The sequence below is a fragment of the Podarcis liolepis genome (assembly GCF_965112155.1).
Source record: "Podarcis liolepis genome assembly, chromosome: 2".
In the NCBI taxonomy this organism is placed as follows: Eukaryota; Metazoa; Chordata; class Lepidosauria; order Squamata; family Lacertidae; genus Podarcis; species Podarcis liolepis.
Window position 1 is genome coordinate 114,466,141 of NC_139555.1, and position 22,781 is coordinate 114,488,921.

Here is a 22,781-nt window from a genome sequence, read left to right on the forward strand (position 1 = left end):
CTCGCAAATAATATGCAGAAACACAAACAGTAAAAAAAGCGAAGCAGCCGTCAAAATTGTTTGTGGTGAAAAACCGACACCTTGTGGCCAAATGTGGAAATAAATGCATCTAAAAAATTTTGTAGAGAGGTTTGTAGCTTTAACATGAAATGTTTGGTAATGTGGAATTAAGGAGCTAATTTACCAACGAGAGGGTGCTTCTAAAAGTTGATATAAGGTAAAGAAGTGACTATTGAAATGCGACAGATACGTTAAAGTTATAGGGAAGTCAGAAAAGAGGAAGGAGGTCGCTGCTCTTTTTGAGTAATAATGTAAGCTGTAGGTATGTGTAATGAAATGAAATATGGAAAACTCCATAAAATCATGTTTAAAAAAATGTAGACGGAAGGCAAAAACAGCTGATTGTAGCATGCAGCCCTTTAGTCCTAATTCCCAGTTACTTCGACAGAGATGCCTGGGGGAAACTACAACTCCCCAGATGCTTCAGGAAGGAGTGTCGCACGCTTTAAATGTGTGCTAGATCCTGTCCACTGGCAATGCTGGCTGAGGCTTGTTTATTTATTTAAATTCACAGCTAATGCTTTCCTCCAAAGGACCCTAGGGCTTTGGGAGCTGGCAGTTCAATAACATCCAGATCAGAGGGCACCCTGTTGGCTACTCCTGCACTAGACTTTAGGATGTATGGCTGATTGCTTACTTGGGAGAGACAATGCCCCTGTGATTCTGGACAAATAGAAGCAATAGAGCATGTGCTTCTCCCAGTGGCATAGCGTGGGGGGTGCAGGGGGGGCCGGCTGCACCAGGCGCAACATCTGGGGGTTAGGGTTAGGGGGCGCAAATCCACGGGTTAGGGGGCGCAAATTACTTGCCTTGCCCCGGGTGCTGACAACCCATGCTACGCCACTGGCTTCTCCAGTGTCTTGATTATATCATATCAGCCTCATCTCCCCATTACTCCATAAGTACCCAGGGCCCACAGGACAATTCTTTACCTCCCTGCTGCTTTCAGATACCAACCCTGCTACAACATACAATGTTATCAGGTTCTGCATTTGTTGTTGTTTAGTCGTGTCCGACTCTTCGTGACCCCCTGGACCAGAGCACGCCAGGCACTCCTGTCTTCCACTGCCTCCCACAGTTTGGTCAAATTCATGTTAGTAGCTTCGAGAACACTATCCAACCATCTCGCCCTCTGTCGTCCCCTTCTCCTTGTGCCCTCCATCTTTCCCAACATCAGGGTCTTTTCCAGGGAGTCTTCTCTTCTCATGAGGTGGCCAAAGTATTGGAGCCTCAGCTTCAGGATCTGTCCTTCCAGTGAGCACTCAGGGCTGACTTCCTTCAGAATGGAGAGGTTTGATCTTCTTGCAGTCCATGGGACTCTCAAGAGTCTCCTCCAGCACCAGAATTCAAAAGCACCAATTATTTGGCGATCAGCCTTCTTTATGGTCCCTTCATGGATCACTGCCTTGTCGTGGTGAAGGGGCTTGGATAACTCAGAGAAGCTATGAGCTATGCCGCGCAGGGCCACCCAAGATGGACAGGTCATAGTGGAGAGTTTTGACCAAATGTGATCCACCTGGAGCAGGAACCGGCAAGCCACTTCCGTATCCCTGCCAAGAAAACTCCATGGACAAAGACAACAGGTTCTGCATTGCAGCGTTCAAAATTCATCGGATGATGACCTGTGCCACAAACTAGATTTAATGAACACTTATATAAAGTGCTCTGTAAACTGATAAGCCATAGCCTTTTATATACAGTGGGATCTCGGTTTATGAACTTAATCCATTCCGGACGTCCGTTCTTAAACCAAAACCATCCTTAAACTGAGGCGCGATTTCCCATAATGAGGCCTCCCGCCGCCAGTGCCCTTCCACCGTTTGGCTTCCGTTCATAAACCAAGGTAAAGTTCGCAAACCAGGACACTATTTCCAGTTTTGTGGAGTTCGTAAACCGAATAGTTTGTAAACAGGGCTGTTCGTAAACCAAGGTATCACTGTACTAACCTTTTATGCTCTTCCACATCCGTTTAATGCTCCTAACTCTTCTTTTAGATTCTTATAGTCTTTTATATATACCTTGTTTTAATAATTTTTAGCTTTCCAAACCGTTTTGCAGATTTTAAATGATTGTACCCCACCCTACTTATGCTGGTCTATGGCCATAATAAAGATTTGATTGATTGATCCAAGTGTGCGGAGGCAATGAATCCTAAGGACACCGTGAGCCGTAGGATACAAAAATCTCACCTCAGGCAGAAACTTTGGTCCATTTTATACTATATGCAACTCTCGGCACTTTTAACAAACTATAGTTTCCAGGATTCTTTGGGGAAAGCCACGGCTGTATGTTTCAGTTTTAAATATATGGCACAGACACACAGAGCTTAGTTATGGTTACCCAGTGGTGGCTGGTGGCTGGTGGAACTGATAGGGTGAAAAGCTGGAGGCTAACAGTAGGTGGAGCCAGAGAGCCAATGACCAGGCCGAGCCAAGTAATTCTAGCTTTTGCCCCCATCCTCTTCCTTGCTTTCTCCAGGGGAAACATTGAGACAAAGGAGGAGGCAGCTGGCAGTTTGGGGGGGCTGGCTGAGGGGAGACTGGCGTTGGTGGGGCAGTGCCCCATTCTGTGTATGGCTGTGCTATGGAGAGCAGGCTGAAAATATGACTTAGGCCCATACTTTCATCATTCACAGATGACAGAACATTAGAACTACACCTCTGCACCCCTGGGTAAACAAAAAGCCAAGTTTCTAAAATTCTTTATTCAATAAGTTATATATTACGACACATCTGCAGCTAAACCAAGTGTTATTTCACACAGCTACAAAAACAAACGTGCTCTGGAATTGATGAAAATGTTCGAAAAAGCAGATCTGGAAGTTGAAGCGGGTGGCAATTAGTCTTCAGACTATGAGATGAAGCTAGGAAATTCAAGCCCAGGAAAAGTTTGAAAAATTGAAATGTATTCACAACAGCACTGTTAAGTCCAATACTATAGATCATTGGGAGAAAAAAGATCACTGGTGCTTTATTAAATATTGCAGGTATTATTTCTGTCTCTGGTATGGGTTTCTGGGTCACGTCTGTGCCTTAACGTCTTCCGTATCTTGTGACACACACAACCCTCACCTTTCTGATGCTTAAATAAAGTCTGACGAGCATGAGAAGTTCCTTTTGAGGCTTTTCAAACATAAAGGTAAACGGACCCCTGACCATCAGGTCCAGTCGTGACCGACTCTGGGGTTGTGGTGCTCATCTCGCTTTACTGGCCAAGGGAGCCGGCGTACAGCTTCTGGGTCATGTGGCCAGCATGACCAAGCCGCTTCTGGCGAACCAGAGCAGCACACGGAAACGCCGTTTACCTTCCCGCCGGAGCGGTACCTATTGATCTACTTGCACTTTGAAGTGCTTTTGAACTGCTAGGTTGGCAGGAGCTGGGACTGAGCAATGGGAGCTCACCCCGTCACGGGGAATTGAACCGCTGACCTTCTGATCGGCAAGTCCCAGGCTCTGTGGTTTAACCCACAGCGCCACCCTCGTCCTTTATCTCATATGAATTTTTTCATGTCTCCTCAGGTATACTTGATTCTTGAAAGTTTTGCCACAGGTGGAACACGAGTGTGGCTTTTCGGCCGAGTGGCTTCTCTCATGTGAAGTAAGGCCTGACTTCTGCTTGAAGTTTTTCCCACAGGCCGAGCATGAATATGGCTTCTCTCCCGTGTGGATTCTCTCATGGATAATCAAGTGCTCCTTCCGACTGAAGCTCCTGCCACAGGCTGAGCATATGAACGGTTTCTCTTCCGTGTGGATTTTTTGATGCTCAGTATAGCTTGTCCTGTGCTTGAACTTTTTCCCACAATGTGAACAAGTATATGGTTTTTCCCCTGTGTGTATTCTTCCGTGTATAACCACCTGTGACTTGTTACCAAAGTTCTTCCCACAAACCGAGCATGAATATGGTTTCTCCCCTGTATGAGTTCTCTCATGTCCAAGAAGATGCGCTTTACAATTAAAGCTTTTGCCACAGGCCAAGCACACATAGGGGGTCTCTCCTGTATGGATTCTTTCGTGACTGGTGAGATTTGACCTTCGCTTGAAGCTCTTGCCGCAGAAGGAGCATGTGAAAGGCCTTTCTTCTGTGTGGATTTTTGCGTGTGAAATAAGGCTACATTTTTGACTGAAGCCTTTCCCACAAATCGAGCATTTATGTGGTGTCTCGCCCGAGTGGACTTGCTGATGTCTGATAAGGCTTACTTTATGAACAAAGCTTTTACTACAGACTGAACAAGCATGTATTTTTTCCGCTGTATGCATTTGTTCATGTACAATGTAGTACGATTTTTCACTGAAGCTTTTACCACAGAAAGAGCATGTATACGGCTTCTCTCCCGTGTGGATTCTTTCATGGATAGACAGGTAACTTTTCCACATGAAACTCTTCCCGCAAACAGAGCACATGTATGGTTTCTCTCCGGTATGGATGATCTTGTGTCTAATAAGGTAATCCTTACGACTGAAGCTCTTCCCACAGACAGAGCATTTGAATGGTTTATCTCCTGTATGAGTTCTCTGGTGTTTAAGAAGATATGCTCTATCTGTGAAACTTTTGCCACAAACTGAGCACGGGTATGGTTTTTCCCCTGTGTGGGTTCTTTCGTGGCTAACCAGATTTGATTTGTGGCTAAAGCTATTCCCACAGATTGAGCACATATATGGTTTCTCACCTGTATGAGTTCTCTCGTGTTTAATAAGGTGTGTTCTGTCAGCGAAACTTTTACCACAGATTGTGCATGCAAACGGTTTCTCTCCGGTGTGAGTTCTTTCATGGCTAACGAGGTTTGATCTATGGCTGAAGCTTTTACCACAGATCGAGCACATATTTGTTTTTATTCCCGTATGGCTGACTTTGTGGCTGTTGAGGTTTGATCTTCGTTTAAAACTTTTGCCGCAGAATGAACACGGGTAAGGCCTTTCTTCTGTGTGGATTCTCTCATGTGAAAGGAGGTTACATTTCTGACTAAAGCCCTTCCCACAGTTGGAGCATTTATACGGGGTCTCTCCTGTGTGGACTTGCTCATGCCTCCTAAGGCTGACTTTATGGATGAAGCTCTTATTACACACTGAACAAGTGTATGTCTTTTCTTGAGTGTGCATTCGCTCATGGACAGCATGGTACGACCTTTTGCTGAAGCTTTTACCACAGATTGAGCATGCATACGGCCTCTCTCCTGTATGGATTCTTTCGTGGATAATCAGGTTACTTTTCCACTTGAAGCTTTTACCACAGACTGAACAAGCATGGTTTTTTTCTCCTTTGCGGCCTTTGCTCTGAGAAAGAAGGCAGTAGATCCCATTCATTCTCTTCTCACAAGCTAATTGTTTATAATGTTTCTCTCCTTTCTGAAGAGTTCTCCCATACTTGTGAATTTTCTTTTGCATTTTGGTTTCACTTTTTTCACCTCCCCGACAAGGTAAAGCCCTTCCTGATCTCTCTCCCAGGTCATTTCTCTGATGCCGCTCTTCTCTGCCTCGGTTAGCGGCGATATCTTGGTACTGCGAAATGCTCCCTTCGGTAATTCCTAAGGATATTTTGTTTGCTGCCACTAGGTGAGCGCTTCCTGGAAGACCCTCTTCTCCTTTTTCCTCACACCTGCTGCCTATTAAGAGAAAGATAGCAGTACTAGTAATAATAATAATAATAATAATAATAATAATAATAATAATAATCACATCATCAGTGCTTTTTCGGGGGGGTGCAGGGGTACCTAAACATTTTATGAATCTTTGTACTTTTGTCCATTTACTGTATTTATTTTTCTCAATTTGAACTATAAAATGGTGATTTTTGTGAGTCAAAATGAGAGTACCCCTAAACATTTTTTAGGGAAAAAAGCAACAACAACAACAACAACAACAACAACAACAACAACAACAACAAGTATTGTTTATACCTCACCCATCTGGCTGGGTTTCCCCAGCCACTCTGGGTGGCTCCCAATAGAATGTTAAAAACACAATAAAACATCAAACATTAAAAATTTCCCTAAACGGGGCTGCCTTCAGATGTTTAAAAGTCAGGTAGTTGTTTATTTCCTTGACATCTAATGGCGTTCCACAGGGCGGGTGCCACCACCAAGAAGGCCCTCTGCCTGGTTCCCTGTAACCTCACTTCTTGCAGTGAGGGAACCGCCAGAAGGACCTTGGAGCTGGACTTCAATGTCTGGGCTGAACAATGGGGGTGGAGACGCTCCTTCAGGTATACTGGGCCCAGGCCATTTAGGGCATTAAAAGTCAGAATTATGAGACAAGGAGTCCCTTAGCCGGGGACGAAAGTTGTATTAAGGCCCCCTCACTCCTCTTTCAGATCTCCCACCAAAATTCCCTGGGAAGAAGGGTTGATTGTAAAAGCACTCTGGGACTTCCGGCCCTGTGAGGGTAACAGGAGTCCCTAACAACTGTCAGCACCCTCAGCTAACTGCAGTTACTGTGGGATATAAATAAAAAAATATTATTATTATTATTATTATTATTATTATTATTAACGGTCTGTGGTGCTATAGGCAACTCCCTACGTTGCTTTAAGAGAAGAAGGTCTCCTTTTTTTATTACAATCGGTGTGAATATCACTGGCCTGGAAAATGACAACCAAACTAGGTTCAAAGCATATTGGCTGTGGATCATCAGCTACTTGAACCCATCTCTTACCTGGGTGGACTCCCAAAACAGATGTGCTTCCCACAGGTGTTTGGAGCACTGGGACGCAGGGTTCCTCTTTCGGCTCCACCTTTATTATCACACCAGGAAACCCTGAGTTAGAGGAAAGAGGAGAATGTGAGGTGTGACCATCTAGATTTTTTTTTAAAAAGACACCAACTTTTCTTTTGTTGCTATTAGAACAGAGAGTGAGGCTGCATTTGCACTATATCCTTTGGAAGCAGTGTCATGTCATTTATAAAGTCATGGCTTTTCCCAAGGAATCCTGGGAACTGTAGTTGGTTAAGGGTGCTGAGAGATGTTAGGAAGCCCCCGTTCCCCTCACAGAGCTGCAATTCCCAGAATCCCCTGGGATTGTAGATGAACTGCTCCCTCACCTGATTGGTCACCAGCAGCACTGGGCCGTTCCTCAGCTCTCTGATCACCCAAGACCCCTGGTTCCTCTTCTCGCTCTTGCTTTATTAAAACACCAGGAAGTCCTGAGTCAGGATAAAAAGAGGCGAGACAAACAGAGAGGGTGATGACGTCATGTAGAACAGAGGAAGCAGGTAAAGAGTTTTCCTCTCTCTCTTTTAACACGAGAACTTGCGGCATCCTGTGAAGCTGAACGTTGGAAGGGTGTGTGTAATAGGTATGAGTTACTCGTGCGTAAACTGGTGTCTTTCTCGGTTAATTTGCCTTGTTAAACCTTTCTGACTGCACAGCCCCTTCTCATCGTGGCTGCCTCAGTCACTGGCAGAATCCGTCAGTGGGCGTTTCTTGAACCTCTTCCAACATAAAAGTTGTTTGACACCCAGTCTCCTCCTCCTCTCACTGCACGGGAGTCTTCTGCACAGGGAAGGCGTGGGTAGTGGAGGACCTGGGCTCTCCTCACTGATGTCCAGTGAAGAGTCCTGGAGCCCTCTCTCCACTTCCCCCGTCTGCCCCCCTTTATCCCTGGTGTTGCGCTGATTGACTTCCCCCTCTACTGAGCTGTTTCTCCCTCTGCTGCTGGGTCCTTCGCCAGCATCATCTGGGAGCCTCCCCTTCGCCTCTCGCTCCGATGTCAGTTCCCTGACAGTGTGGAAGAAGTAAAAATCCAGGCGGTAAGGAAAACGAGGTGCAAAAACAACAAGCTGTGATTGCTGCGTTCCAAATTAAATATATGTAAATATAGATTCCCCCTGCGATCGGGGACACTGTCCAGTGGAGCACTATTAATTGTCCCCCATGTTTTGGAAGCCCGAGTGGCTTCAGCTAGGATTCGGACATTTAGTATTGCTTGCCCCAGACTGTGGAACACTCTTCCTGCAGAGATGCAGCAGGCACACTCACCCTTTTTATGCCTATATATATAGTCAAAATATATTAAAAAAATAAAAAATATTTTCCAGTAGCACCATATATATATATATATATATATATATATATATATATATATATATATATATGGTGCTACTGGACAATATTTTTTATTTTTTTAATATATTTTGACTGTGTCAGACCAACACGGCTACCTACCTGAATCTTTTTAAGCCAATAGGCCTATTCAGTGGCTTTTCAAGGTGAGCCGATCATCTTTATGCCTATTTTGTCCTGTTCTTATTGAATTTTGTATGTTATTCTAATTGTACATTTTGTTGTACACTGCTTTTTGTCCATGAAAGTTCAGTCTATGAATACTTTTTCCAGAATAAAATTAAATAAAAATGTTTAAGAAATGGCTACAAAGCAGTGTGACAACACGAACATCCTGTTACAGTGGTACCTCTGGTTGCGAACGGGATCCCTTCCGGAGTCCCGTTTGCAACATGAGCGGAATGCAACTCGCGTCTGTGGGTCGCGATTTGCCGCATCTGCGCATGCGCGTGATGTCATTTTGCGTGTCTGCACATGCGGCGAAACCCGGAAGTAACCCGTTCCAGTACTTCCGGGTTGCCGCAGGATGCAACCTGAAAAAACGTATCATGAAGCAAACGCAACATGAGGTATGACTGTACTGGAATAATGTTGATAGCAACAACAGCAGCAACAACAACAAACAACAACAACATTGCACAGGCTTCAGAAAAGTTAGTCTCAGCAGAAACAATATTGCAAAAAAACAAGAGTGTTGGGAAAATGTGCAGAAGTATCGCCTTGAGGCAAAATTACTTAGAGCTGTTCAATTAACATGGAAAAAATCCAGACAGGTAAAGAAAGGTAGATCTTGGTACCTGTGAAGGTGTTGGATTCCTGCAGATTCAGGTTCCATGGACCCCCTTCTTCCTCCAGTTTTATTATCACATCAGGAAGCCCTGATCAAGAGAAAAGTGTAAGGAAATTGGGATTCAGAGGCAAAGGTCAAGCGAAGGTTGGCTTTCTGACCCAGTAAGAGAAGAACTAGATTTGGTACAAATCTCTAGAGTTTTCGCACAAATATGCACTTTTTATGAGTTCTGTTTTTCATTCCCTCACCTGCGCTTTGTTCTGAGGGAGCCTCTGTCTCCTCCAAACCCGGCCGTTCTGCGGACCATGGCTCTTCCTCAAGCCAGGAGATCAAACCAGGCTTGACAAGTGGAAATCCTGCTCAAAGAGTTTTTAAAAAGATGTTATTGAATAGAATTTCAGGCTTTAAGTATAGATCCATGTTGCATTAATGATTCCTCAACATCAACTTCGTTGGACTGGTCATGTTGTGCAGATGCCTGGTTATCGTCTTCCAAAGTAACTACAGTGGTGCCTCGCAAGACGAAATTAATCCGTTCCGCGAGTCTCTTCGTCTAGCGGTTTTTTCGTCTTGCGAAGCAACCCTATTAGCGGCTTAGCAGATTAGCGGTTTAGCGGCTATTAAAGGCTTAGCGGCTATTAAAGGCTTAGCGGATTAGCAGCTAAAAGGCTATTAGCGGCTTAGCGGCTTAGAAAAAGGGGGGGAGGGAAAAAAATCACAAGACTCGCAATACATTTTCGTCTTGCAAAGCAAGCCCATAGGGAAATTCGTCTTGCGAAGCGCATCGAAAAATGGAAAACCCTTTCGTCTAGTGGGTTTTTCGTCTTGCGGGGCACCACTGTACTCTGTTCCAAACTTAAAAATGGAAAGCGTAATGCCGGTGGTCAACAAAAGAGGTTTAAAGACTGTCTCAAGGCAAATCTAAAAAAATGTATAAACACCGAAATCTGGGAAACACTGGCCTGTGAGTGCTCCAACTGGAGAACAGCCTTTACCAAAAGTGTCATGGGCTTTGAAGATGAACTCGGGATGCAAGGGAGAAACGTGCTAAGAGGAAGGCACGCTTGGCAAACCCTCACCATAATCAACTCCCGCCTGGAAACCAATGTCCTCACTGTGGAAGGACATGTGGATCCAGAATTGGCCTCCACAGTTACTTATGGACCGACTGTTAAAACCGTGTTTATGGAAGACCACCTTACTCAGCTACGAGTGATCGGCAAAGATAAGAATGAGAAAGATAATAATTAAACTGAACCAACTTCAGAGATTGGGGGTGTAAAGGAGGATCAAGCGTAGGGAAGATTTACAAAACCATGTAAAGGATTTTGTCAGGTGGGTAGCCTTGCCCACCTGTTAAATTTGGCTCGGGAGGCCAATCCTGATAAGGTCTGTGGAGCTGAAAATGTTGCCCACCACTGCTGTAGTCAATACTGGCCTACATGGAGCAAAGGTCTGAGGCCCCTTTGTTCCTAAAAGGATTCACAAGTATAGACGAAATCTGGACATTCTGACAGGGTATATATCAATCCCAAACCCATAAGGATCTTTCCCCAACCCTTTTTAGGTTTTGGGAGGTACATTAATGGATGCTCACTCACTGGATCATCACCTTGTCATGGTGAGTGGGCTTGCATGTTCCTATGAACCTTGTGTCTCTGAAAATTTTTACACATCACTTGGGAAGACAGGCGAACTAATATCAGTGTACTGGAAAAAGCAAAGATCACCAGTGTTGAAGCAATGATTCTTCCAACATCAACTTCCTTAGACTGGTCCTGTTGTGCAGATGCCTGGTTATTGTCTTCCAAAGCAACTACTCTATTCCGAACTTAAAAATGGAAAATGTAACGCTGATGGCCCACAAAAGAGGTTTAAAGACTCCCTCAAGGCAAATCTAAAAAAATGTAGTATAAACACCAACAATTGGGAAACACATGCCTGAGAGCGCTCCAGTTGGAGAACAGCCTTTACCAAAGGTGTCATGGGCTGTGAAGACACTTGAACTCAGGACGCAAGGGAGAAACGTGCTAAGAGGAAGGCACGCTTGGCAAATCCACACTGTGATCAACTCCCGCCCGAAAACCAATGTCCCCACTGTGGAAGGAAGTGTGGATCCAGAATTGGCCTCCAAAGTCACTTACAGACTCATTGTTAAAACCGTGTATGGAAGACAATCTTACTCGGCTACGAGTGATCGCCAAAGAAGAAGATTGATGGATGCAATCTCTGTTCAGATATCCCTTACAAAGGGGTCCTTACCTAAGGAAGCGACATGATTGTAATTCTCTTGCATGACTTCCCTGTACAAAGCTCTTTGATTCGGATCCAGCAGAGCCCACTGCCCTTGCGTGAAATACAAGGCCACATCTTCAAAAGTCACCAGTTCCTGGGGAAACATAAGCAAACAATGTCCAAGTGCCTCAGATGCTTCACACACATTGTGTCAGCAATTTTTACACCATCCCGTTGAAGGTAAGCCTGGCTTATGAACCACAACTGAGAGCTGGTGATCTAAGCAGAGATGTGAACTTTGACTTTGAGGAGGCCACAGCTCAATAGTAGAGTTCACTAGACGGAACCATTCAAGATAAAAAGGATCCAGTGTAAGGTAACGGGGAAAACCTCCACCTGAGACCCCACAAAGCTGTTTCGGATTGAAGGCCTGGAACCAACACAGTGAACCGATTTGGACTCCACAGCTGCGCTATTATTATTATTATTATGAATTATTATTAATAATAATACTCCGGGAGGCTCCCAACAGAATTAAAAGCACAATAAAACATCAAACATTAAAAACTTCTCTAAACAGGGCCGCCTTCAGATGTCTTCTCAAAGCCTGGTAGTTGTTGTTCTCTTTGACACCTGGTGGGAGGGCGTTCCACAGGGTGGGTGCCACTACCGAGAAGGCCCTCTGCCTGGTTCCCTGCAACCTCACTTCTCACTGGGAGGGAACTGCCAGAAGGCCCTCGGAGCTGGACCTCAGTGTCCGATGGGGGTGGAGACGCTCCTTCAGGTATACAGGACCGAGGCCGTTTAGGGCTTTAAAGGTCAGCACCAACATTTTGAATTGTGCTCGGAAACCTGGTTAGCCATTGTGTGAAATTGGATGTTGGAAGGGATAGGTCTTATTTCTGAGCTTCCAGTCACGAGTAGACAATACTGGACTTATAGACCAGCCAAGGTGTTTTGGCACCTGAGGCTGAAAACTGAGGAAGGGCTGCAGTTCAGTGGAAGTGCCTTGTATGCAGAAGGCGTCAGGTTCAATCCCTGGTTATCTCAAGGTAGGGCTGGGAACGTCCCTGGCTAAAACCCTGGACAGCCTCTGCCCGTCAGTGTAGACATAATGGCTAGATAAACCAACGGTCTGACTCGATATAAAGCAACTTCCAATTTTTCCTGGACTCCCACGAACAAGTCTCCCTTCCCCTGGAAGGGGAAAATAATAAATCAAATAATTAACCACTTGCTGCTCTTTCATGACACTGAAGATCAGCTGCCGGAAACAATGGAGGACGTCTTTTGAGATGAAGGTAGCGCAAGAAAGAGTGAAAGGCATCTATTTCTTCCTTCTGTTGGTGGTACCATTAGTGGGTCAAGTGGGCTGCACTCTGACAGCTGGGAAACTATGAAGGACAATGGCACAGGTGAGGGGAAATTTGGCCTGCCTCCCCAGATCTTGCTGAATTTCAACTCCCATCATCCCTGGCCAGCAGCCAAGTACTTCCCTCATATTCTTGAAGGGTGGAGGGAAATCCAAGGTACTAGAAAATGTTGGCAGCCTAAGAAATTCCAGCAGCTCAAAGAACTGTGCATAGTATCAATTGGAAGATATTCTGATGCTCTAGAGAGTGATGAAATTCAGCATGTTTATCTGTGGATATTTGTCACAGAATCATAGAATTTGTAGAGTTAGAAAGGACTTCTGAGGGTCATCTAGTCTGCAATGCAGGAATCCCAAAATGTGGTCCCCCATCAAGTTTGAAACCAGACCAGACCCTGCTTAGCTTGGTTTTATTGCTGCACATTAAGAGTTCTGCCTCCAGACAGCAGAATGTCTTCTTGGGTGAGCCCAGCCCCATCAACATACCTGAGGCCACCCTGTCGCAGCCATTTCCACTTTCCAAGGATCTGTACATCTAGCAAGGATCTTGAATGTTGTGCCGTACTGAATACGGGAAAAGTGTGCGGGGCAAAAGTACTCAGGGCTTCAAGTCAGGATTATGCCCTTTACAAAGGAGAGAGAGAGAGAGAGAGGAGTTTGCAATCAGAGAGCAACAATGAGAAAGCAAGGCGAAGGGTTGCGGGTAAAATTATATGGTTTGTCCTCCTATGGGACAACTAAATCATTAGGTAAAGGTAAAGGGACCCCTGACCATTAGGTCCAGTCGTGGCCGACTCTGGGGTTGCGGCGCTCATCTCGCTTTACTGGCCGAGGGAGCCGGCGTACAGCTTCCGGGTCATGTGGCCAGCATGACTAAGCCGCTTCTGGCAAACCAGAGCAGCGCACGGAAACGCCATTTACCTTCCCGCTGGAGCGGTACCTAATTATCTACTTGCACTAGTGTGCTTTCAAACCGCTAGGTTGGCAGGAATCAATAAATGTATCAATAAATCCCTGCAAAGCCTGTTTATCTAGAAGCAGCCAGTGGGACAAAACAAATACGCGTCCCCTAAGAAATAAACCCTCCCTCCGACCTCTTCTGAGCCCCAGATGCTTGTCTCAGTCGTCGCCGCCCCCCTTTCTTTCTTCCCCTTCCCCAGCAGGCCCCCTTTGCCCGCTGGCTTCCCTGCCCAGGGGGCTCACTCTATTTCTTCACCTACCCTTCCTCTCGTCCCTGGATCTTTCTTCTCCAACTCTATCCTGCACCATTTGCATCATTTGCCTCCCCCCGGGAGAGGCGCTTTTGTTTTTGGGGTTCGTTTTCTTCGCCAACAGACCCAGCTCGACGTTGCAGCCACCGCAGCTGCTATTCTCTTACAGTGAGGTTTGTGTTGGAAGGGGACGGGGGAGGGGGGGATGGAGGCTTGTTTCCCCACTTCCGCGTCATGTGACTGAAGTCGGGACCAGACTCCTGGCAAAAGGAGGCACCATCCTGTGTCTTGCTGCCTGAGCTCATGGATGAAGGGAAGGGAGAGGATGGAAGGGGGGGGTGGATGATGTCTGGAGTCAGGGTCTGCAATCTTCCTCCCTCTCCTTCCCTCTGCGTTTCTTGCTTTCCAGAATGAAGCAACCTCATCCCCTGAGATTGAGCAGACCTGGATATTCCTCCTTAGAAGGAAGTTGGCCAATAATAATAATAATAATAATAATAATAATAATATTTGTTGATATCTGCCCACTCTAGGCAGCTTCCGATTTGTTTGGTTAGTGGGACTGAGTCATACCCCATAGCCGCCTTTGGCCGGACTTAACCGTCCAGAGGTCCTTTACCTTTTTACCTTAGTTGTTGTTTAGTCATTTAGTCGTGTCCGACTCTTTGTGACCCCATGGACCAGAGCACGCCAGGCACTCCTGTCTTTCACTGCCTTCCGCAGTTTGGTCAAACTCATGCTGGTAGCTTCGAGAACACTGTCCCACCATCTCGTCCTCTGTCATCCCCTTCTCCTTGTGCCCTCCATCTTTCCCAACATCAGGGTCTTTTCCAGGGAGTCTTCTCTTCTCATGAGGTGGCCAAAATACTGGAGCCTCAGCTTCACGATCTGTCCTTCCAGTGAGCTTTTTACCTTAGTAGCTGAACCAAAAATACCATCTAGTTCTGTGTTTTCATTAGCATAGATGAAGGGGAGGGAGAATCCCAGACCCTTCAAGTTAAGGTTACCAGATGTCCCCGTTTCCCAGGGACAGTCCCCGTATTTACAAATCAGTTTCCTGACAAACTCCATCTATTTAGTAGGAAGTTGAAAAGTGTCCCCAGATTCATAGAAAAAAATCTGGTAACCTTACTCCAAGTTCCCTTATTTTCCAGGGACGTCCCTGATTTAGAGAAGTTGTCCCAGTTTCTGATTTGATCCCAGAATGTCCCACTTTTCCTTAAAGGTAAAGATAAAGGGACCCCTGACCATCAGGTCTAGTCGCGGACGACACTGGGGTTGCGGCGCTCATCTCGCTTTATTGGCCAAGGGAGCCAGCGTACAGCTTCTGGGTCATGTGGCCAGCATGACTAAGCCTCTTCTGGCGAACCAGAGCAGTGCACAGAAATGCCATTTAGCTTTCCGCCGGAGCGGTACCTATTTATCTACTTGCACTGGTGTGCTTTCGAACTGCTAGGTTGGCAGGAGCAGGGACCGAACAACAGGAGCTCACCCCGTCGCAGGGATTCGAACCGCTGATTGGCAAGTCCTAGGCTCTGGTTTAACCCACAGAGCCACCTCTACTTTTCCTTAGGATGTCCCTATTTTCATTGGAGAAATGTTGGAGGGTATGGAGTTATCTGACCCTGAGCCGTCTGAAGGCAGTCCTGTATAGGGAAGGCTTTTTTAAACGTTTAATGTTTTATTATGTTTTTATATATGTTGGAAGCCGCCCAGAGTGGCTGGGGCAACCCAGTCAGATGTGTAGGGTATAAAAAGTAGAATTACCATTATGGAATGGGACGTCCCTATTTTCATCGGAGAAATGTTGGAGGGTATGCAAGCCACAAATAATCAGGTCAAGAGGAACGGTTGAGGGAGTTGGGACTGCTTAGCCTGAATAAGAGAAGACTGAGAGGAGAGAGGATCTAAAGATTAAAAGGAAGATGGAGATAGCTTATTTTCTCCTGCATACCAGTGGATTCAAGGAGCAAGAAAGGAGATTCCAACTAAATGCCAGGAAGAACTTTCTGACAGTGGTGGGCTCTCCTTCCTTGGAGGTTTTTAAGCAGAGGTTAGATGATCCTCTGTCATAGATTCTTCAGCCAAGATTCCTGCACTGCAGGGGGTTGGACTAGATGACCCTTGAGGTCCCTTCCAACTCTACAATTCTATGAATCTATGCAGGTTCCACAGTGGCTAGATCACAAAAGACATAACTGTCAAGCACTTTATTTAATAAGTTACATAAGAGACTCCAAGATAGATTTAGTCAAAGTAAAACAAAACAATGCTGTTTTATAAACCCTACATCAGAATAATTTATAGCTAAAATAAAAAGCTTCGAGAATTCAGTGTTAATAAACAGGGCAAGAAGCAGGATTTGTTGCTAGAAGGGTGCATACATCAAATAGAAATTTTGCTGTTACGGAACTGAAACAGTTCATGGACCACAAATATTATCAGTCCTGAAATGTACGTATGTACAATTACACTGTAGGCACAGTACTACAGATCTCTTTGGGGGGAATTTCATTATTTAATATGGTATATATCATTTCAGCATATGCCTTTTTCTGCATCCTGATTTTTCCTCTTAATACTTTGTCCTAATATTTGCTTTTTATTTATGGAACATGAGATACGGTTATGAGATTTGTTGCAAACCTTGACATTTTTTTGTATTTGCTCCAGAGCTAATGCTCCAAGTTGTTGCCAAAGAGGCAGGATGCGACTGATATTTTTGCCACAACTGGAGCTCTTATATTCAATGGCCTGTGTCACACATAATGCCAAACTATAGTTTAGTGTTACGTGCACAAACTTTGGGGCTCACTGCTTTCCCCCACTCCTCTCCTCCGGAGCAGCCACAAAGAGAATCTGGGAAGCTTTCCTTCCATTTTCAGCCGAGGTGAAATTTGAACCTAAGTAAACTGTGGTTAATCTTAACTGGTTCAGGGAAACAAGCTGACCAAACTGTGGTTTACGATCTCCCTAAAAATCATAGTTAATATTATGCTAAGGACATAGTTAAGAGCTAACCGTTCTTGCCTTGGGCGAATCAAGTAACTGTGGACAGTAAAAAAAGCAAAGTGTAATTTTCCAAACTCTTTTTGCCGGCCACGCAGAATCATTCCTATAGTGCTATACTGTGGTTTGGAGTTACATATATATATATAATTTCTATTTAACCATCTTTTACCAACTTCAGTTTTCACTCCCCATATCGCCACCCCATCTCCCATATGGATTGCTTTATCTCGCATGGATTTTCTCATGTCTCCTCAGGTATGCTTTACTCCGGAAACTTTTATCACAGACGGCGCATTGGTGTGGTTTCTCTCCTGTGTGAATTCTCTCATGATGAATAAGGTTTGATCGCCGATTGAAACTTTTACCACAGACTGAGCATGTATGTGGTTTCTCTCCCGTGTGGCTTCTCTCGTGGGAAGTAAGGCTCGACTTTTGCTTGAAACTCTTCTCACAGACTGAGCATGAATATGGCTTCTCTCCGGTGTGGATTCTCCCATGAATAATCAGGTGCTCCTTACGACTGAAGCTTCTGCTACAGACTGAGCATGTGTACGGTTTCTCCTGCGTGTGGATTTTTTGGTGTTCGGTGTAGCTCGTTCTGTGTTTGAATCTTTTCCCACAGACTGAGCAGGTGTACGGTTTTTCCCCCGTATGAATCCTCTCGTGTATGACCACTTGTGATTTATTACCAAAGCTTTTCCCGCAAACTGAGCAGGAATACGGTTTCTCCCCTGTGTGCGTTCTCATGTGTCCAAGAAGATTTGCTTTACAGCTGAAGCTTTTACCACAGACTGAGCACATAAAGGGAGTTTCTCCAGTGTGAATTCTTTCGTGGCTTGTGAGGTTGGATCTTTGCTTGAAACTTTTGCCACAGAATGAGCAGGCGTAAGGCCTTTCTTCCGTGTGAGTTCTTTCGTGTGAAATAAGATTAGTTCTCCCGCTGCAACCTTTCCCACATACCGAACATTTATAGGGTGTCTCTCCAGTATGGACTCGTTCATGTCTAATAAGGCTTACTTTGTGAATGAAGCTTTTACCACAGATAGAACACGTGTACGTTTTTTCTTGTGTATGAGTTTTTTCATGGCTAAGAAGATTGGATCTTTGGTTGAAGCTTTTCCCACAGATTGCACATATATACGACTTTTCTTCCTTATGGCTTCTCTCATGGACAGCCAGGTAGCTTTTCCAATTGAAGCTTTTCCCACAGATAGAGCATGAATATAGTTTCTCTCCCGTATGGGTTCCCTTGTGACCCAGAAGGCAGTCTTTACGACTGAAACTTTTCCCGCAGATAGAACACTTATACGGGATCTCTCCTGTATGAATTCTTTCATGCTGAAGGAGGCCGGAGCACTGGCTGAAGTTTTTACCACAGACCGGACATGTATATGGTTTCTCTCCCATATGAATTCTCTCATGTCTGATAAGGCTTGCTTTGCGACTGAAGCTTTTCCCACAGACTGAACACGCATATGGTTTCTCTCCTGTGTGGGTGATCTTGTGCGCAACAAGCCCAGATCTCTGACAGAAGCTTTTACCACACTCGGAGCACTTGTAAGGCTTCTCTCCCGTATGAATTCTCTCGTGTCTTATAAGGAGTGCCTTACGACTCAGGTTTTTACCACAGACAGAGCATGGGTACGGTTTTTCCCCTGTATGGGTCCTTTCATGGCTAACAAGATGGGATCTTTGATTGAAGCTTTTCCCGCAGACCGAACACGTATATGGTTTCTCCCCTGTATGATTTAGCTTGTGTCTAATAAGATGAGATCTCCGAAAGAATCTTTTCCCACAGACTAAGCATGTATATAGTTTCTCTCCTGCGTGGCTCTTCCCATGGGTCTTCAGGCAATATCTCCAACCAGATCTCTTATCGTCGTCTAGGTATTTATATGGTTCCTCTCCTTTTTTAAGCATTCTCCCAGACTTATGGATTCTCTTTTGGAGTTTGGTTTCATTGATGCCACTTCCCCCACGAGATAAAGTCTTTCCCACTCTCTTTCCAGAGGCATTTCCTTGGTGCCTCCCTGCTTGACCTTCTTTCACAGAGACCTCGGCCTTCTTTGGATACTGGAAGATTCTCTCCTTGGCAGTTCCCAAGAGTGTCTCATCCGTTGCCACTTGATGAGTGCTTTCTGGTGGGGTGGAGCCTTCCTCTTTCATGTACCCATTGCCTGTTCAGATAAACAGAGAATTGTGATAGCAGTAAGAGATATATTGCCTTAGTTTGTCTCCTGAGGAAAGAAGTCATCAACCAAAACATGTGGCAATTCACTGTTTTGTTTACTTGATAAAGATATGTAATTTGGCTTCCATAAGGGACAAGCAGACCAGTGCTATTTTTATAGGAAAAGAGGTACCGGAACTCACCATGAACACCTCCCTTGTTTACTTATACAGTGGTACCTCAGGTTAAGAACTTAATTCGTTCTGGAGGTCCGTTCTTAACCTGAAACTGTTCTTAACCTGAGGTACCACTTTAGCTAATGGGACCTCCCGCTGCCGCCGCGCCACCGCCACATGATTTCTGCTCTCATCCTGAAGCCAAGTTCTTAACCCAAGCTACTATTTCTGAGTTAGCGGAGTCTGTAACCTGAAGCATCTGTAACCTGAGGTACCACTGTAATGGCAATGGCGCTCAACTGAGAGAAGCCGGAACCGAGTTCTGGCGAGTTCCAGCTGAAATGAAGCCCCGAACCTGACCAAACAGTGATGGTTACGGATAGCCTTTCTGTACAGCTTTTCTACACCTTATGAGCAGATCTTTAGAGAGAACCAGAAGGGATCCTCACTTTGATCGATGCTGCCAGTGCAGTTTGACTGGCACTTCCGAGACAAAAAGGAGGTGGAATTCTCTCCCCAAGGAGGCTCACCTGGCGCCTTCATTATACACCTTTGGGGGCCAGGCGGAAATGTTCCTCTTCAACCAGGCCTTTGGCTGATTGGCACCCAAAGCCCTTTTAAATGTGGGAAGAATGGGGAGACTGTGAGGGGAGAGACTTCACCAGGCAAGGCCTCTTTCCACCTGCGCTGCCCCACCCTCCAGTCTCTGCTTCTCATTTTGCATTGAATTATGTTGTGCACTGTGGTTTGCTGCATTTTATTGATTGGAGCTTAGAAATTACTCATTGTAACTGTTAAGAGTGGATTTCTGTTTCATTTGAAATGCTGATATTTAATAATATTCTATATTATTTTAATGAATGTTGAATGTTATTTTATTTGCATGTTGTATTGTGCATACAGTGGTGCCTCGCAAGACGAAATTAATTCATTCCGCGAGTTTTTTTGTCTAGCGAATTTTTCGTAAAATGCATAGAGATGCATTTTAAATAAAAGCACACATTCTACTCATGTAAAAACATGCTGATTCCCGGACCACCCGCAAGCCGGACTGAGAAGGCGATTGGGCCGCATCCAGCCCCCAGGCCTTAGGTTGCCTATCCCTGCTTTAGCCTTTTCTTCGTGTCCCAGGCACCCTCTTTTTATTTGGCAAGTGGAGACTAGCTTCCTGCCAAGCTGCTTCCTGTTTCCTGCTGTTGGCACTGTGGTTTGCCTCACCTGAAACAGTTGCCCTTTCCTCAGTTTCTTGGAAATCTTGGGCCCAGGTCTCTCCTTTCAGTTCCAGCTTTATTATAATACCAGGAAATCCTGTTTAGGAGGAAGGAGATCAGAGAAGGTTTCATAATTTTTTATTTTTTAAAATAAATTTTATTAAGGCTTACAGAGAAAAATACAGTGGTGCCTCGCAAGACGAAATTAATTCGTTCCACGAGTTTTGTCGTCTTGCGAGTTTTTTGTCTTGCGAAGCACGGTTTCCCATAGGAATGCATTGAAAATCAATTAATGCGTTCCTATGGAGACTGCCTTCAGACCTTCAGACTCTTCTGAAGGCAGGCCGGGGGAGAACGGCAAGCTCCGGGGACAGAGGTGAAGGGGCAGCGCTCCTTCGCCTCTTTCCTCGAACCTCTTCTGTAGGCAGGCGGGGGGAGAACGGCTTTTCTTCCCACGCCAGCCTTCAGAAGGCTGTTCTGAAGGCTGGCGGTGGGAAGAAAAGCCCTTCTCCCCCCACCGGACTTCAAAAGAGCTGTGGGAAGTCCGGCTGGGGTCCAAGGGATTCCCTCCCAGCCGCCCGCGTTTAAAAGCACTCTGGGCAAAGCAGCGCGCTTTGTTGCTTTCCCCGAGCGCTTTTAAATGCGGGCGGCTGGGAGGGAATCCCTTGGACCCCCGCCAGACTTCAAAAGAGCTTCGGGAAGTCCGGTGGGGGGCCAAGGGATTCCCTCCCAGCCCGCCCCGCTCCGCAGAAGTTTAGAGGGAGCCTGTGGGGGAAAACTCAAAAAAAAAAATCGTTTTGCGAGAAAGGCCCATAGGAAAATTTGTCTTGCGAAGCGGCTAAAAATCAGAAAACCCTTTCGTCTTGCACGTTTTTCGTTGAGCGAGGCATTCGTCTTGCGGGATACCACTGTACAAATCTTATTATCTTCTCCCTTTTTAAAAAAACAAACCAAGACTTTTATCTAGATACAATAAAATCACAAAGGGGGGGGAGAAAGAAAAAGAAAGAAAATTTAAAAAGTAGAAAAGAGGGTAAAAGAGAAAGATAGGAGAATAAGATATAGAAAATAAATAACTTCTTATTCTGCATCTGTCCGCTATGTAAAAATAATATTCACTTTGTTCAATCGAATATAACACCCAACAAAGCCACTTTCTAACTTTCTATAAACAAACATTATCTTCAATCCTCATTGTCTTTTTCACACAAAAAGTCTAAGAGACTTTTCCAGTCTTTAACAAAAGTGCATTTTCTCTCTGTACGCAACAACGGCGGCAAGAGTCTTAATAGCACAAGGATGGAAGAATGAGGAAATCCCGACGAAAGAATGGTGGCAAGAAAAACTGATGGACGATGCGGAATTGGCAAAACTGACACACAGACTATGTGACAAGGATAAGTGTGATTTGAAAGATGAATGGGAACCTTTTATGAAATATTTGAAGAAGCAACAAAATGAACTGGACTCTGTGGCAGGTTTTGAATACAGTGGTGCCCCGCAAGACGAATGCCTCGCAAGACGAAAAACCCGCTAGACGAAAGGGTTTTCTGTTTTTCGATCCGCTTCGCAAGACGAATTTCCCTATGGGCTTGCATCACAAGACGAAAATGTCTTGTGAATCTTGCTATTTTTTTCGCTTTCCCCCCCTTTTTCTAAGCCGCTAAGCCGCTAATAGCCTTTTAGCCGCTAAGCCTTTAATAGCCGCTAAACCGCTAATAGCGCTAATCCGCTAATCCGCTAATAGGGTTGCTTCGCAAGACGAAAAAACCACTAGACAAAGAGACTCGCGGAACGGATTATTTTCGTCTTGCGAGGCACCACTGTAAACATTCACAAACTCTTTATTGTAATATATAGATAGATAATTTGAGGATCTTTACAATTTTATAACATGCAGACAGAAAGATGTGTTGAGAAACCAGAGAAAGGAGTTGAGGGAAGTCCGGGGGTGGGGGGAGGTTGGGTTTTTTGTTTAGGGGGAGGGGGGAGGAAAATGGAGGGGGGAAACCAATGTGGATGATGTATTTTTGTTAAAATTGCTGTGTTGAAATTTCTAATAATTTTGTTTTTAAGTGCCTTTTCTCTGATCAAACACATCAGCTTCGCCATCTCAGCTAAGTCCGTCAGTTTTAACAGCCATTCTTCCATTGTTAGTAATGACGTGCCCTTCCATTTTTGTGCATATAAAAGTCTGGCGGCCGTGAGTTTTAAGACTTTTAGATCAGGTTTGGTTCCTAGGCCAAGCTCCGGCCAGGACAGTCGTGCTGGCAGCGGCTGAAACATCTGGACAGCTCCAGGTTGCAAGGACCCAGGACGGCCTGGTGCGAAAGGGACTGTACCATCCCAGTCTTTATGCAGAAAGTTCTCAGGTACAGTCCCAGTCATCCCCAATAGGTCTGAAAAAGAACCCAGGCTGTGCCCCTGAAGAACTACTGCTGGTCGGAGGAGAAAACACTGAGCTGATCTGAGTTAGGATCAGGGAGAAGC

General features: G+C 45.2%; 3 protein-coding genes and 1 long non-coding RNA gene across 12 annotated transcripts in view; 1 reads left to right on the forward strand and 3 right to left on the reverse strand.

Moving 5' to 3' along the window:
- The window catches only part of LOC310701040 (complement C4-A-like), a 338,535-nt gene that overhangs the window by 126,653 nt on the left and 189,101 nt on the right, over positions 1-22,781 (reverse strand). The window lies entirely within an intron of this gene.
- LOC310702117 overlaps positions 931-22,781 on the forward strand; it is a 143,102-nt gene continuing 121,251 nt past the window's right edge. Inside the window, exons 1-2 of the long non-coding RNA XR_014523259.1 lie at positions 931-1,043; positions 1,644-3,198. This is a non-coding gene — a long non-coding RNA (uncharacterized lncRNA). The remainder of the gene's footprint in view (positions 1,044-1,643; positions 3,199-22,781) is intronic.
- LOC310701141 (zinc finger protein 621-like) lies at positions 2,746-14,300 on the reverse strand. Of its 4 annotated transcripts, none has more exons than XM_083491486.1 (8): positions 13,732-14,300; positions 12,998-13,248; positions 11,167-11,293; positions 9,153-9,260; positions 8,912-8,992; positions 7,094-7,195; positions 6,742-6,809; positions 2,746-5,659 (listed from the first exon to the last, which is right to left on the reverse strand). In XM_083491486.1, the coding sequence occupies exons 2-8, from the start codon at positions 13,019-13,021 to the stop codon at positions 5,606-5,608; spliced, it is 564 nt and encodes a 187-aa protein (XP_083347612.1). In that variant the 5' UTR covers positions 13,022-13,248; positions 13,732-14,300; the 3' UTR covers positions 2,746-5,605. The 4 variants fall into 4 exon arrangements, with proteins under 4 accessions (XP_083347612.1, XP_083347610.1, XP_083347609.1 ...); XM_083491484.1 differs by having other exon boundaries at positions 6,708-6,809; positions 13,732-14,231; XM_083491483.1 differs by having other exon boundaries at positions 6,708-6,809; positions 12,998-13,135; positions 13,732-14,230.
- The window catches only part of LOC310701135 (uncharacterized protein), a 30,259-nt gene continuing 23,395 nt past the window's right edge, over positions 15,918-22,781 (reverse strand). For all 6 annotated transcript variants that reach the window (XM_083491465.1, XM_083491464.1, XM_083491466.1 and 3 more), the window contains 3 exons: positions 20,299-20,388; positions 16,728-18,911; positions 15,918-16,552 (listed from right to left, as the gene is read on the reverse strand). In XM_083491465.1, coding sequence (XP_083347591.1) covers positions 16,957-18,911; positions 20,299-20,388 — 2,045 coding nt within the window. In that variant the 3' untranslated portion in view covers positions 15,918-16,552; positions 16,728-16,956. The remainder of the gene's footprint in view (positions 16,553-16,727; positions 18,912-20,298; positions 20,389-22,781) is intronic.

Coding starts and splice junctions, on each gene's coding strand:
- LOC310701141 (XM_083491484.1), bottom strand. CDS start 13,021: ATGGCTGCGACAGGGTGGCCTCAG. Junction 8,993..9,152: donor TCCCTCAGAACAAAGCGCAG/GTGAGGGAATGA, acceptor TCTCTTGATCAG/GGCTTCCTGATGTGATAATA. Junction 5,660..6,707: donor TGTTTTGGGAGTCCACCCAG/GTAAGAGATGGG, acceptor TTCTCTTAATAG/GCAGCAGGTGTGAGGAAAAA.